Below are 16544 nucleotides of genomic sequence, written 5' to 3'. Positions count from 1 at the left end.
TAGAGAGGGGTTGCTATGGTAGAGGGGTTAAGGGAGATAGAGAGGGGTTGCTATGGTAGAGGGGTTAGGGGAGATAGAGAGGGGTTGCTATGGTAGAGGGGTTGGGGGAGAGAGAGAGGGGGGGGGTTGATATGGGAGAGGGGTTAGGGGAGAGGGAGAGGGGGGGGTTGATATGGGAGAGGGGTTAGGGGAGAGGGAGAGGTTCTGCTATGGTAGAGGGGTTAGGGGAGAGAGAGAAGGGCTGCTATGGTAGAGGGGTTACGGGAGAGAGAGAGGGGTTGCTATGGTAGAGGGGTTAGGGGAGAGAGAGAGAGGGTCTGCTATGGTAGAGGAGTTAGGGGAGAGAGAGAGAGGGGGTTGATATGGGAGAGGGGTTAAGGGAGATAGAGAGGGGTTGCTATGGTAGAGGGGTTAAGGGAGATAGAGAGGGGTTGCTATGGTAGAGGGGTTGGGGGAGAGAGAGAGGGGGGGGGGGTTGATATGGGAGAGGGGTTAGGGGAGAGGGAGAGGGGGGGGGGTTGATATGGGAGAGGGGTTAGGGGAGAGGGAGAGGTTCTGCTATGGTAGAGGGGTTAGGGGAGAGAGAGAAGGGCTGCTATGGTAGAGGGGTTACGGGAGAGAGAGAGGGGTTGCTATGGTAGAGGGGTTAGGGGAGAGAGAGAAAAGGGGGCTGGGTTGCTATGGTAGAGGGGTTAGGGGAGAGAGAGAGAGGTTGCTATGGTAGAGGGGTTAGGGGAGAGAGAGAGAGAGAGAGAGAGAGAGAGAGAGAGAGAGAGGGGGGCTGGGTTGCTATGGTGGCGGGGTATTTCAGTGTGTTGGTGTTTCTATGAATGAGTGTGTGGATGAATTTGTTTCTGTGGATGGCCATTTATGTGTGTGTGTGTGTGTGTGTGTGTGTGTGTGTGTGTGTGTGTGTGTGTGTGTGTGTATGTGTGGCATGCCAGTCATGGGTGACAGAAAAAATGAAGCTTCCATGCTTTTGATCTTGTGCCTTCGATGGTGATGAGTAATGTCTGTCTGTTCTCTTTCAGGGAAACCGAAAATACAATTAGGTCAGACCATATAGAGGTTAGTAAATGGACTTGCGTCTCTCTCTCCTCTCTCTGACTTGCCACAGGCATTAAACAAAGCATGTGTGTCCATGTATGCTGATGATTCAACCATGTACACATCAGCAACCACAGCTAATGAAGTCACTGATACCCTTAAAGAGTTGCAGTCTGTTTTGGAATGGGTGTCCAGTAATAAACTGGTCCTGAACATCTCTAAAAGTAATAGTATTGTATTTGGTACAAATCATTCCCTAAGTTCTAGACCTGAGCTGAATCTGGTAATGAATGGTGTGGCTGTTCAAGTTAAGGAGACTCAATTACTTGGCGTTTCCTTAGATTGCAAACTGTCATGGTCAAAACATATTGATTCAATGGTTGTAAAGATGGGGAGAGTTCTGTCTGTAATAAAGAGATGCTCTGCTTTTTTGACACCACACTCCACAAAGTAAGTCCTGCAGGCTGTAGATTAGTCTTATCTTGATTATTGTCCAGCCATGTGGTCAAGTCCTGCAGGCTCTAGTTTAATCTTATCTTGATTATTGTCCAGCCATGTGGTCAAGTCCTGCAGGCTCTAGTTTAATCTTATCTTGATTATTGTCCAGCCATGTGGTCAAGTCCTGCAGGCTCTAGTTTAGTCTTATCTTGATTATTGTCCAGTCATGTGGTCAAGTCCTGCAGACTCTAGTTTAGTCTAATCTTGATTATTGTCCAGTCATATGGTCAAGCGCTGCAAAGAAAGTCCTAGTTAAGCTGCAGCTGGACCAGAACAGAGCGTCACGTCTTGCTATTCATTCTAATCAGAGGGATAATATTAATACTATGCATGCCAGTCTCTCTTCGCTAAGAGTTGATGAAAGAATGACTGTGTCACTTCTTGTTTTTATAAGAAACATGAATGAGTTGGAAATTCCAAATGGATTGCATAGTCAACTTACACACAGCAGTGACACATACACTTACCCCACCAGACATGCCACCAGGGGTCTTTTCACAGTCCCCAGGTCCAGAACAAATTCAAGGAAACGTCCAGTATTATACAGAGCCATGTGGAACTCCCTTCCATCTTACAGTGCCTTGCGAAAGTATTCGGCCCCCTTGAACTTTGCGACCTTTTGCCACATTTCAGGCTTCAAACATAAAGATATAAAACTGTATTTTTTTGTGAAGAATCAACAACAAGTGGGACACACTCATGAAGTGGAACGACATTTATTGGATATTTCAAACTTTTTTAACAAATCAAAAACTGAAAAATTGGGGGTGCAAAATTATTCAGCTCCTTTACTTTCAGTGCAGCAAACTCTCTCCAGAAGATCAGTGAGGATCTCTGAATGATCCAATGCTGACCTAAATGAATAATGATGATAAATACAATCCACCTGTGTGTAATCAAGTCTCCGTATAAATGCACCTGCACTGTGATAGTCTCAGAGGTCCGTCAAAAGCGCAGAGAGCATCATGAAGAACAAGGAACACACCAGGCAGGTCCGAGATACTGTTGTGAAGAAGTTTAAAGCCGGATTTGGATACAAAAAGATTTCCCAAGCTTTAAACATCCCAAGGAGCACTGTGCAAGCGATAATATTGAAATGGAAGGAGTATCAGACCACTGCAAATCTACCAAGACCTGGCCGTCCCTCTAAACTTTCAGCTCATACAAGGAGAAGACTGATCAGAGATGCAGCCAAGAGGCCCAAGATCACTCTGGATGAACTGCAGAGATCTACAGCTGAGGTGGGAGACTCTGTCCATAGGACAACAATCAGTCGTATATTGCACAAATCTGGCCTTTATGGAAGAGTGGTAAGAAGAAAGCCATTTCTTAAAGATATCCATAAAAAGTGTTGTTTAAAGTTTGCCACAAGCCACCTGATAGACACACCAAACATGTGGAAGAAGGTGCTCTGGTCAGATGAAACCAAAATTGAACTTTTTGGCAACAATGCAAAACGTTATGTTTGGCGTAAAAGCAACACAGCTCATCACCCTGAACACACCATCCCCACTGTAAAACATGGTGGTGGCAGCATCATGGTTTGGGCCTGCTTTTCTTCAGCAGGGACAGGGAAGATGGTTAAAATTGATAGGAAGATGGATGGAGCCAAATACAGGACCATTCTGGAAGAAAACCTGATGGAGTCTGCAAAAGACTGGGACGGAGATTTGTCTTCCAACAAGACAATGATCCAAAACATAAAGCAAAATCTACAATGGAATGGTTTAAAAATAAACATATCCAGGTGTTAGAATGGCCAAGTCAAAGTCCAGACCTGAATCCAATCGAGAATCTGTGGAAAGAACTGAAAACTGCTGTTCACAAATGCTCTCCATCCAACCTCACTGAGCTCGAGCTGTTTTGCAAGGAGGAATGGAAAAAAAATTCAGCCTCTCGATGTGCAAAACTGATAGAGACATACCCCAAGCGACTTACAGCTGTAATCGCAGCAAAAGGTGGCGCTACAAAGTATTAACTTAAAGGGGCTGAATAATTTTGCACGCCCAATTTTTCAGTTTTTGATTTGTTAAAAAAGTTTGAAATATCCAATAAATGTCGTTCCACTTCATGATTGTGTCCCACTTGTTGTTGATTCTTCACAAAAAAATAAAGTTTTATATCTTTATGTTTGAAGCCTGAAATGTGGCAAAAGGTCGCAAAGTTCACGGGGGCCGAATACTTTCGCAAGGCACTGTATATAGAGCAAGTGAACAGCAAACCTGGTTTCAAAAAACAAATAAAGCAACACTTCACGGCACAACGCCTCTTTCTCATGTGACCTACTAGTTGTGTGTATGTACTGACACGTATGTGGAACTGATAGATGCACACACACACTACATGTTCATGTTTTTAAATTGTAAAGTGTTTTGTCTGTAATGTCTTTTTCGTGTGTCGGACCCCAGTAAGACTAGCTGTTGCCATTGGCGTCGGCTGATGGGGATCCTAATAAATCAAATCAAATCAACCTGTTGTCCATATGCACCTGTTCATGTCTGTATGTCTGCGTCTTTGTCCTCCGCCTACAATTAATACATCACTCAAACTTGAATGAAAAATATAGTCCCACCACTGACAATCTCTCTCTCTCCATCGTCCCCTCTCTCTTTCTCTCCCCCCCCCCTCTCTCTCTCTCTCTCTCTCTCTCTCTCTCTTTCTCCCCTCCCCCCTCCCCTCTCTCTCGCTCCCCTTCTCTCTCTCTCTCTCCATCTTCCCCTCTCTCTTTCTCTCCCCCTCTCTCTCTCTCTCTTTCTCCCCTCCCCCCTCCCCCTCTCTCTCTCTCTCTCTCCCCTTCTCTCTCTCTCTCTCTCTCCCCACATCTTCCCCTTTCTCTTTCTCCCCTCCCCCCTCCCCTCTCTCTCTCTCCCCACCCCCCTCCCCTCTCTCTCTCTCGCTCCCCTTCTCTCTCTCTCTCTCTCTCCCCTTCTCTCTCTCTCTCTCTCTCCCCTTCTCTCTCTCCCCTTCTCTCTCTCTCTCTCTCTCTCTCTCTCTCTCTCTCTCCCTCTTTACTATTACTGACCAGGGTTTGATGGTTCATTGTTCATTTCAATGTTAACTTCTCCATTTCATTTGTATGTTTATTGTCCATTTCTTCCTCACGCCGACAGCAAGGCAAACACAGGACAAAGAAAGGAAAGGTACAGTGTGTGCATCATCATCATAGTTTCTTTTGATTTACCCAAATTATGACGAGACATTGAATATTGGATGTTTTTCATGACATCCTCTTTCACTTCTCGCAAGATTAAATAAATTACCATTGCGACCAGTGTCATTTCACATGTAGACTTGAAGCCAATTGAACATTAGCCCGGTGGCCCCTGATCTCTTCAAGCTGTGAAGCCCAACTCCTACGGCCATTACTATACCAAACACAGGAGTTGGCTATACAGCACAAACAGAAAGGGATCCAGGCTAATGGAAATGTTGTTCTACGTCCAGTGAGTTTACTGTCATTTTCTCCTTCTATTCTGTGTCTTTCCCCTCTACCACCAATCATCTCTAACCCCTGTGTCACATGTCCACCTCTACCACCAATCATCTCTAACCCCTGTGTCACATGTCCACCTCTACCACCAATCATCTCTAACCCCTGTGTCACACGTCCACCTCTACCACCAATCATCTCTAACCCGTGTCACATGTCCACCTCTACCACCAATCATCTCTAACCCCTGTGTCACACGTCCCCTCTACCACCAATCATCTCTAACCCCTGTGTCACATGTCCACCTCTACCACCAATCATCTCTAACCCCTGTGTCACACGTCCACCTCTACCACCAATCATCTCTAACCCCTGTGTCACACGTCCACCTCTACCACCAATCATCTCTAACCCCTGTGTCACATGTCCACCTCTACCACCAATCATCTCTAACCCCTGTGTCACACGTCCACCTCTACCACCAATCATCTCTAACCCCTGTGTCACACGTCCACCTCTACCACCAATCATCTCTAACCCCTGTGTCACACGTCCACCTCTACCACCAATCATCTCTAACCCCTGTGTCACACGTCCACCTCTACCACCAATCATCTCTAACCCCTGTGTCACACGTCCACCTCTACCACCAATCATCTCTAACCCCTGTGTCACACGTCCACCTCTACCACCAATCATCTCTAACCCCTGTGTCACACGTCCACCTCTACCACCAATCATCTCTAACCCCTGTGTCACACGTCCACCTCTACCACCAATCATCTCTAACCCCTGTGTCACATGTCCACCTCTACCACCAATCCTCTCTAACCCCTGTGTCACATGTCCACCTATACCACCAATCATCTCTAACCACTGTGTGTCACTTCAACTACCCCCTCCCACCATCCACCCCTTCCCCCCCATTACCACCACCGTCCACCCCACCACTACCACCCCCACCCCCACCCCACCACTACCACTACCACCCCAACCACTACCATTCTGCCACCATCCACCCAACCATTACCACCCCACCCCCACCATCCACCCAACCCCCAGCCCATCGTGTTTGTATCAGACAGAGCGAAGGCCAACAAGGAGATTGAGCAAGATGACATCGAGGTTCAGAAGGAGAAGAAAGAGAAAGTCAAGGTTTTTCTCCTTTGAGAGAGGAGGGGGGCAGAGGGGAGGGGTATTCTCCTTTGAGAGAGGAGGGGTATTCTCCTTTGAGAGAGGAAGGGGGCAGAGGGGAGGGGTATTCTCCTTTGAGAGAGGAGAGGGGCAGAGGGGAGGGGTGTTCTCCTTTGAGAGAGGAGGGGGGCAGAGGGGAGGGGTATTCTCCTTTGAGAGAGGAGGGGGGCAGAGGGGAGGGGTATTCTCCTTTGAGAGAGGAGGGGGGCAGAGGGGAGGGGTGTTTGTGGTGAAACCTATTGTGAAGGCATGTGTTTGTCAAGGTGGCCAAGATAGGGAGGGGATTGGGGGGCAAGTGTTTAAATTGGGTGGGAATTTGCATAATAATAAGAGTCTAGTAGCATCAGTTGTGATGTGTGTGTAGCATGAATGTATATGTGTGTAGGTGTGTGTTTATGCGTGTGCACGCACCCAAACCATGCCAGTGAAGTTGCACTTGACACAATTCCACCTGTAGGTATTTTACACCATTTTGCATTCTCCAATGTAGCCATTAGCACAGTGTAACCTCTGACCTACTAAAATACGGGGTCAGTGACAGGGCTGAAACCAAATCTACCCCAGGCCACATAGCATCTCCTGTCCTGACCAGGGAGAGACTTCCGGACACCCCCACTGATCCACAATCAGCTCTAAAAGGTCAACCTATCTCCAGTAACAATGCACCTGTTCTCAGAACTGTGTATTTACATACTGATATCTGCCATTGTTTGGTTACCACGGATCCTCCTCTGGTGGAAAGGGGTAATGAATAAACAAATGATAGACATTTAGGGCAGATTTTACTTTTGCCATTTGTCTATGGATATCCACAATTCAATCAAAATTAGCATGGCTTTGTGTAGTGCATGTTGGGATATACCACTTTTTAAACCAGCCTGAAACCTGATAACATCATGCCTTCACTTCCATCGATCTTCTCTAAATGTTTCTTTCTTTCACTTTCCCAATCAGCCAAAACCACAGCAACCGGATGAGGAGAGCGGAGAACACAAAATGTTCAGGGCCATTTACCAGCAGATTGCTGGGGAGGTGAGTGATGGTGTGACACCCGAGGGGGCGATAAGGATAGGTTATACTGAGGGGTCTACATGCACACAGCTCAAAGGAGATATGTCCCCTCTCTAGGACATGCAGATCTGTGCCAACGAGCTCAAGGTGGTCATGAAAAGGGTACTGGAAAAACGTGAGTGCTGTCATGATCCCTCATTTTTAATGCCAGACCCTCCCTCTTCCCTTGTGCCCACTATGTCCGTCAGTGGAGGCTGCTGAGGGGAGGACGGCTCATAATAATGGCTGGAGTGGAGCGAATGGAATGGCATCAAAGACAGGGAAACCATGGAAACCATGTGTTTGACACATTTTATACGATTCCACCTATTCCGATCCAGCCATTACCACGAGTCTGTCCTCCCTCAATTAAGGTGCCACCAATCTCCTGTGATGTCCACCTGTCATGTCCTTTTTGTACACTTGTTACGTAGTGTCCACTCTGTAGTATGCACTTGTCTTCCAAATGATATTTTTCTCCACAGATAATGACATGAAGACGGACGGCTTCAGCTTAGAGAGTTGCCGGAGCATGATCGCTTTGATGGATGTATCCTCCCATATGATTAATACTGGAACTATATTTGAACGTTTCTAATGAAATGCAGTTCTTCACACCAGAGGAGGCTGGTGGGAGGTGCTATAGGAGGACAGGCTCATTGTAATAGCTGGAATGGAATTAATGGAAGGTATCATACACATCAAACATGGAAACCACATAAATGGTCTCTGCTCCATTAATTCCATTCCCGTCAATACAATGAGCCCATCCTCCTATAGCTCCTCCCACCAGCCTCCACTACTTCACACGGTAAAATATTGGCTGGTGTTTCTTCCTTAACTACTTCTCAGACGGACGGCACAGGAAAACTGAACTTGCAGGAGTTCAAACACCTGTGGAGTAAGATCAAAGCCTGGCAGGTAGGATCCTCCGGTCCATAGCTCTCCAGAGCCTGATGGTTTAGGGGAAAACTTCCCCTTAAATCGCATTTGCCCTTAGTCTCCCGTTGCCATCACTACTAAGTGAAATGTTGACTTAAATGGAAGTTAGGATGAAGGAGGAGTCTTCTGCATTTTTTTTGTTAAGAGCCCCGACGCTCAAACGGAACATTAACATGCATCACTTGCAGTACGGTTTTGGAAGCATAAGGACCTTATCTTTCATTTCAGCGAGAAATAATATTTAAAAAAATTAAAAAGTGTTAAATTGAAACCCACCTTGATAGGATTGGTGTTCCCACATGGCCATATCTCCATGTTACAGCACTTGTTTACAGAAAACAGACGGAAGACAAGAGGTGACCATCTGTGCGATATAGCTATCTAGCATGCTCTGAACACCTGTGCGAATTAGCTATCTATAGCATGCTCCGAACACCTGTGCGTAAGTGTAACTCAGGAAGAGTAGCGGAAGTGTAATTTCATCAGATAGAGGCGCCTACTGTATAGCTGTATGGATCTTTGCTTAACTACCTTATCTTAACCTATCTGTAACTGCTACAGTGTAGTTTAGTAGGATGGAGGCTCTATAGCTGTATGGATCTGTAACTGCTACAGTGTAGTTTAGTAGGATGAAGGCTCTATAGCTGTATGGATCTGTAACTGCTACAGTGTAGTTTAGTAGGATGGAGGCTCTATAGCTGTATGGATCTGTAACTGCTACAGTGTAGTTTAGTAGGATGGAGGCTCTATAGCTGTATGGATCTGTAACCGCTACAGTGTAGTTTAGTAGGATGGAGGCTCTATAGCTGTATGGATCTGTAACCGCTACAGTGTAGTTTAGTAGGATGGAGGCTCTATAGCTGCATGGATCTGTAACTGCTACAGTGTAGTTTAGTAGGATGAAGGCTCTATAGCTGTATGGATCTGTAACTGCTACAGTGTAGTTTAGTAGGATGGAGGCTCTATAGCTGTATGGATCTGTAACTGCTACAGTGTAGTTTAGTAGGATGGAGGCTCTATAGCTGTATGGATCTGTAACCGCTACAGTGTAGTTTAGTAGGATGGAGGCTCTATAGCTGTATGGATCTGTAACCGCTACAGTGTAGTTTAGTAGGATGGAGGCTCTATAGCTGCATGGATCTGTAACTGCTACAGTGTAGTTTAGTAGGATGAAGGCTCTATAGCTGTATGGATCTGTAACTGCTACAGTGTAGTTTAGTAGGATGAAGGCTCTATACCTGTATGGATCTGTAACTGCTACAGTGTAGTTTAGTAGGATGAAGGCTCTATAGCTGTATGGATCTGTAACTGCTACAGTGTAGTTTAGTAGGATGAAGGCTCTATACCTGTATGGATCTGTAACTGCTACAGTGTAGTTTAGTAGGATGAAGGCTCTAGCTGTGTGGATCTGTAACTGCTACAGTGTAGTTTAGTAGGATGGAGGCTCTAGCTGTATGGATCTGTAACTGCTACAGTGTAGTTTAGTAGGATGGATGCTCTATCGCTGTATGGATCTGTAACTGCAACAGTGTAGTTTAGTAGGATGAAGGCTCTATAGCTGTATGGATCTGTAAATGCTACAGTGTAGTTTAGTAGGATGAAGGCTCTATAGCTGTATGGATCTGTAACTGCTACAGTGTAGTTTAGTAGGATGAAGGCTCTATAGCTGTATGGATCTGTAACTGCTACAGTGTAGTTTAGTAGGATGAAGGCTCTATAGCTGTATGGATCTGTAACTGCTACAGTGTAGTTTAGTAGGATGAAGGCTCTATACCTGTATGGATCTGTAACTGCTACAGTGTAGTTTAGTAGGATGAAGGCTCTATACCTGTATGGATCTGTAACTGCTACAGTGTAGTTTAGTAGGATGAAGGCTCTATAGCTGTATGGATCTGTAACTGCTACAGTGTAGTTTAGTAGGATGAAGGCTCTAGCTGTATGGATCTGTAACTGCTACAGTGTAGTTTAGTAGGATGGAGGCTCTAGCTGTATGGATCTGTAACTGCTACAGTGTAGTTTAGTAGGATGGAGGCTCTATAGCTGTATGGATCTGTAACTGCAACAGTGTAGTTTAGTAGGATGAAGGCTCTATAGCTGTATGGATCTGTAACTGCTACAGTGTAGTTTAGTAGGATGAAGGCTCTATAGCTGTATGGATCTGTAACTGCTACAGTGTAGTTTAGTAGGATGAAGGCTCTATACCTGTATGGATCTGTAACTGCTACAGTGTAGTTTAGTAGGATGAAGGTTCTATAGCTGTATGGATCTGTAACTGCTACAGTGTAGTTTAGTAGGATGAAGGCTCTAGCTGTATGGATCTGTAACTGCTACAGTGTAGTTTAGTAGGATGAAGGCTCTATAGCTGTATGGATCTGTAACTGCTACAGTGTAGTTTAGTAGGATGAAGGCTCTATACCTGTATGGATCTGTAACTGCTACAGTGTAGTTTAGTAGGATGGAGGCTCTATAGCTGTATGGATCTGTAACTGCTACAGTGTAGTTTAGTAGGATGGAGGCTCTATACCTGTATGGATCTGTAACTGCTACAGTGTAGTTTAGTAGGATGAAGGCTCTATAGCTGTATGGATCTGTAACTGCTACAGTGTAGTTTAGTAGGATGAAGGCTCTATAGCTGTATGGATCTGTAACTGCTACAGTGTAGTTTAGTAGGATGAAGGCTCTATACCTGTATGGATCTGTAACTGCTACGGGAAGTGCATCTTTTTTATTTGAAGGATTCTTTCTTGCTGATGAAAGATAAGATAAGGGTCATATGTTTTGAAAACCATATCGTAAGCAATGCTTATTAAACATTAAAACACAGCGTGGGGATTGTAGTTCACATGAGGTAGTTGTGGGCGAAGGTAATAGCTGTAGGCAGAATGCCACCTAGAGTTTGAGAGAGATGGATTCACAGCGATCATCAACAGATCATTTTCAGACCAATATTGAAATTCATTGAGATTGACCGTTATGTGTTCACTGTGTGCAGCTGATCTTCAAGAAGTATGACAAGGACAAATCCAGCACCATCAGCAGCTTTGAGATGAGGAACGCAGTCAATGACGCAGGTGAGTTCCATGGACAAACTTGTTCAGCCGTTTAGTCCCAGCAGGGCCACGTTCAGTTGCCAAACGTTTTCTAACGTTACAGATAGCAATACCATGAATCGAGTCGACGTGATTTATTATTCTACTTGTCAGACGCGTGTTTGTTCTACATATTTGTATCTGAACGTTCCAAAATGTTTTGTCTTGCTGAACGTGCCTCCAGGTGAATGGACTTAAGTCTTCCCAGAGAGCCATGAGTTGATTACTCCTTTCACACTAGAGTGCTGGCCCGAACCATGGCACACAGTGTTGGCTTAGATATTTTCTTTTCACATTTTCCTTTCCAGCATGGTTCCAATCCAACAGCTATAGTGGATGTTTAACCAGGCCAGTGAAGCTTGTCTTGGCTCAGTACTAGTGTAAAAAGGGTATTATGAACCACACACACAAACAGTCAGGTTGAAAGGATTGGGCATTGGCCCCCAAATCCTCCAAAGGTTCTACAGCTGCACCATTGAAAGCATCTTGACTGGCTGCATCACGGCTTAGTACGGAAACTGTACCGCCCTCGATTACATGGTGCTACAGAGGCTTGTGCAGACAGCCCAGTACATCATTGGGGCTGAGCTCTCTGCCATCCAGGACCTCTATATCAGGCGGTGTGAAAGGAAGGCTCGGACTCCAGCCACCCAAATAGACTGTTCTCTCTGCTTCAGAACGGCAACCACTACTGGTGATTCAAGTCTGACACCAACAGGCTCCTGAACAGCTTCTATCCCCAAGCAATAAGACTGCTAAATAGCTAATAAAATGGCTACATGGACTATCTGCAATGACCCTTCTATTTACGTTTGCACTGTCTCTATGCACATGCTACACACTCACTCACACGGACACTCCAGCACACATTCATACAGACGCTACACATACACACACAATCTTCATATACGCTGCTGCTACTCTGTTGATCATAAACTCAGCAAAAAAAGAAACGTCCCTTTTTCAGGACCCTGTCATTCAAAGATAATTCGTAAAAATCCAAATAACTTCACAGATCTTCATTGTCAAGGGTTTAAACACTGTTTCCCATGCTTGGTCAATTAACCATAAACAATTAATGAACATGCACCTGTGGAACGGTTGTTAAGACACTAACAGCTTACAGACGGTAGGCAATTAAGGTCACAGTTATGAAAAATTAGGACACTAAAGAGGCCTTTCTACTGACTCTAAAAAACACCAAAAGAAAGTTGCCCAGGGTCCCTGCTCATCTGCGTGAACATGATTTAGGCATGCTGCAAGGAGGCATGAGGACTGCAGATGTGACCAGGGCATAAATTGCAATGTCCGTACTGTGAGACGCCTAAGACAGCGCTACAGGGAGACAGCTGATCGTCCTCACAGTGGCAGACCACGTGTAACAACACCTGCACAGGATCGGTACATCCGAACATCACACCTGCGGGACAGGTACAGGATGGTAACAACAACTGCCCGAGTTACACCAGGAACGCACTGTCCCTCCATCAGTGCTCAGACTGTCCGTAATAGGCTGAGCGGGGCCTGACTGAGGGCTTGTAGGTCTGTTGTAAGGCAGGTCCTCACCAGTTAGTCACATGTCTGTGGAACTTGTTCAGTTTATGTCTCAGTTGTTGAATCTTGTTATGTTCATACAAATATTTACACATGTTAAGTTTGCTGAAAATAAAAGCAGTTGACAGTGAGAGGACGTTTCTTTTTTTGCTGAGTCGATATCCTGATGTCACCTTACCCGTATACATACACTATATAGCAGTATGTGGACACCCCTTCAAATGAGTGGATTCTGGATTCTTTTTAGCCACACTCATTGCTGACAGGTTCATAAAATTGAGCACACAACCATGCAATCTTCATAGACAAACGTTGGTAGTAGAATCTCAATCCCCACTAAATTCAAACTGTAAGGACTCTTATTTACATTCAAACCTTACTGAAGATCTCCGTGATGTTCAACGTGGTACTGTCATAGGATGCCACCTTTCCAACAAGTCCGTTTGTGAAATTTCTGCCCTGCTAAAGCTGCCCCGGTCAACTGTAAGTGCTGTTATTGTGAAGCGGAAACATCTAGGAGCAACAATGCCGCAACATGGTAGGCCACACAAGCTCACAGAACGGAGCCTGGCGCGTAAAAATTGTCTGTCCATGATTTTTTACATTTTTATGCCCATACACTACATGACCAAAAGTATCCCTGCATTGTAAATATGGTACTGGCACTGACCCTGGAACTTTGACCCTGTATATAGCTTACTTTCTCTTGATCTTTCTATTCTTGTGTATTTTTGTTATGTCGTGGAACTTCTACACAGGGACATTCAAAGTCAAACTTAACTGACAATAAAGGATGATTGATTTAACTGGAGAGGTTCCAGCAAACTTGATGCACCACAGTACACATCTGTCAGGAGCTCTGCTGGGGCAGTCCCGTTAGTTGTCTTATATACTGCTAACACAGACAAGTTATATTTGCATGGTTCATAGGGTTGGTTCCTGCATGTGTTTGGGACTGTCTCCTCTTTTAACTTATAGAACATATTTAGGGCATTCTGCCACATATCTTTACTAAGCACAGGCAGGACCAAGGATTAAGTATGACACTGAAGACAAAAATAACATTTAAGGCTGTCTCTTCACACAATTTTCCATCACAGTTCTTCTTGACTTTTGTATTTTTTTGAGTACTACATACAGTGTATTGATTTATTGTATTGTTGGGAAAGAGCATGCAAGGCATTTTACTGTACTTGTGCACATGACAAAATATCTTCCACTGTGGTTACAGCAAATCCTTCATCTTGTATCCATTCCACTTCCCCCCCCCATTCCATTTAGGGTTCCGCTTAAACAACCAGCTGTATGACATCATCACGATGCGCTACGCTGATGAGCACCTCAACATCGACTTTGACAGCTTCATCTGCTGCTTCGTCAGGCTAGAAGGCATGTTCAGTAAGTACACACTGGACTTTGACACCATTTCCTGTTTCGTCAGGCTAGAGGGAATATTCAGTTAGTTCACACTGGTTTGATAAATGTAAATTCCACCAGAAACATCAACAGGCATTCATCTCATTGAACAAGAGTCAGAGATAACAGAGAAAGATAGGTGGCGGTCACAGGAGGTTGGTGGCAACTTAATTGCAGAGGAAGGACTTGTGATATTGACCAGAGAGCTATTGGTGGAACGGTATCAAATACATGGTTTCCATGTGTTTATGCCATTCCATTTGCTCCATTCCGGCCATTATTATGAGCCGTCCTCCCCTCAGCAGCCTCCATTGATAGAGCTACTGTTTGATCTGTATGAGGTCTCTTTGCAGGGACGTTCCATGCCTTTGACAAAAACGGAGACGGCACAATCAAGCTCAACGTCCTCGAGGTAAAAAGGTCACGTCACGTCCATACAAAGAGGAATTCACTCCATTAACACCTGTCCTCTTCTGCTTTCTTTCATCTCGTCTTAATCTGTTTGTTTTTCATCTCTTGTTACAGTGGCTCCAGTTGACCATGTATGCTTAGATCACCCAGCCATCAGAGTCCTGCTCTCTGGTCTACCCTCAGCCATGCTTCTACCAACATCGCTTAGATCACCCAGCCATCAGAGGAGTCCTGCTCTCTGGTCTACCCTCAGCCATGCTTCTACCAACATCGCTTAGATCACCCAGCCATCAGAGGAGTCCTGCTCTCTGGTCTACCCTCAGCCATGCTTCTACCAACATCGCTTAGATCACCCAGCCATCAGGGGAGTCCTGCTCTCTGGTCTACCCTCAGCCATGCTTCTACCAACATCGCCTTCCTCTACCTCAGCCAATTCCCCATGTTCTCTCTCTCTCAAGACATTGCCATTACTCTCATTCTAGCATAGAAAACAAATGAAATGCAATGGTGATATGTTCTGCAGTCACGCTGCACAAATGATATATCTCACAACGCCGAGAGAAGTGTGTAATGTCTCAAGAAAGTATATTAACACGATATAGCGATCTTCTAAGACACACAGGTTGGCTGGAGAGAAAGACCACCTGGAATGTCAACTTGTGTCGACTGGTGAGAGGTATCACCCTGGCAGCACCGAGGGACTTGAATGGGGAACCCTTGCTCCAGTACATTTGGCTAGTGCTTTAAATTACAAGCCTTCAAGTGTTATTGCCTGTCCTTAAAGGGGAAGGTTTAAGAACGCCAGCTCACTGTAAATAACATGTTTAGCATTAGTGGATTGAATACATATCATTGCTTAGCTTTACTTCCTGATGTGTTTCCATTCCCCTTTAAGTCATTGGTGGTAACTACATTACAAGATCAATGTTGTGTTCCTGTAAGTCTCTGTGATAATATCATGTGGATACTTAGATCTCGAGAGACCGTGATGACGTTGTTGGACTGGATTGTTTCAGAAGCATTTTTTTTTCTTCCATTAAATTCAAACTTTTACGAATGTGTCCCAGTATGTACAGTATGGGATGAGAGTTGTTGAGTCTTGAAAGCTAAACCAAATCTCTTAATGTTGAATTGTATAATGAATGTTTAAGATTTCAAATAAATATGATGTAAATTAAGCATTGCCACAATTACCCGATAACTCATCTACCCAATAAGGCGGATTGGTTTTCTCCAACAGAACTGAACATTGATGTGAACAACGGTTAGATGGTCTATAATGAACAGGGCTCTAGTCTAACATTGTTCCCACACTTTTTTTTAGTTGGTGGTACCAAAAATTATGTTTTCGTGCAGTGTCACACAATAGAATACATTTGAGTAATCTTTTAAAGTCATTCACAATGCTTTAAGGATGGTATTAGAAAAATAAGTTGTTGGGTTGACAATTAGGATGCTTTTATATTTTATGGTCAAAATAGGGCTCCTGAATTTTCAGATGTTTTTGTTCAGGAGAGATGAATTTGCCTTAATCTTTATGTGCGCTAATATTATATATAGGCCTAAAGCCAATTAGTGCTAATTCACCACATGAGGAAGTGGAAACGCAAAACACATTAGCTAGATCGTCAACTCTAATCATAAACTGGATGGTTCGAGCCCGGAATGCTGATTGGCTGACAGCCGTGGTATATCAGACCGTATATCAAATCAAATGTATTTATATAGCCCTTCGTACATCAGCTGATATCTCAAAGTGCTGTACAGAAACCCAACCTAAAACCCCAAACAGCAAGCAATGCAGGTGTAGAAGCACGGTGGCTAGGAAAAACTCCCTAGAAAGGCCAAAACCTAGGAAGAAACCTAGAGAGGAACCAGGCTATGTGGGGTGGCCAGTCCTCTTCTGGCTGTGC

At 44.6% G+C, this 16544-nt stretch overlaps 1 protein-coding gene across 1 annotated transcript in view; it reads left to right on the top strand.

Annotated features, from left to right (window-relative positions):
• Positions 1 to 15810, top strand: part of LOC139414977 (calpain 3b) — a 34947-nt gene extending 19137 nt beyond the window's left edge. Inside the window, exons 13-23 of the mRNA XM_071162658.1 lie at positions 1032 to 1068; positions 4656 to 4685; positions 6038 to 6130; positions 7124 to 7201; positions 7298 to 7355; positions 7705 to 7769; positions 8072 to 8140; positions 11154 to 11232; positions 14086 to 14202; positions 14574 to 14632; positions 14746 to 15810. Coding sequence (XP_071018759.1) covers positions 1032 to 1068; positions 4656 to 4685; positions 6038 to 6130; positions 7124 to 7201; positions 7298 to 7355; positions 7705 to 7769; positions 8072 to 8140; positions 11154 to 11232; positions 14086 to 14202; positions 14574 to 14632; positions 14746 to 14772 — 712 coding nt within the window. The 3' untranslated portion in view covers positions 14773 to 15810. The remainder of the gene's footprint in view (positions 1 to 1031; positions 1069 to 4655; positions 4686 to 6037; positions 6131 to 7123; positions 7202 to 7297; positions 7356 to 7704; positions 7770 to 8071; positions 8141 to 11153; positions 11233 to 14085; positions 14203 to 14573; positions 14633 to 14745) is intronic.
• Positions 15811 to 16544: the final 734 nt, after the last annotated feature.

Source organism: Oncorhynchus clarkii, chromosome 8 (assembly GCF_045791955.1).
Source record: "Oncorhynchus clarkii lewisi isolate Uvic-CL-2024 chromosome 8, UVic_Ocla_1.0, whole genome shotgun sequence".
Taxonomy (NCBI): Eukaryota; Metazoa; Chordata; class Actinopteri; order Salmoniformes; family Salmonidae; genus Oncorhynchus; species Oncorhynchus clarkii.
Note: the sequence above shows the minus strand (reverse complement) of the source record. Positions and strands in the feature narration are given on the sequence as shown.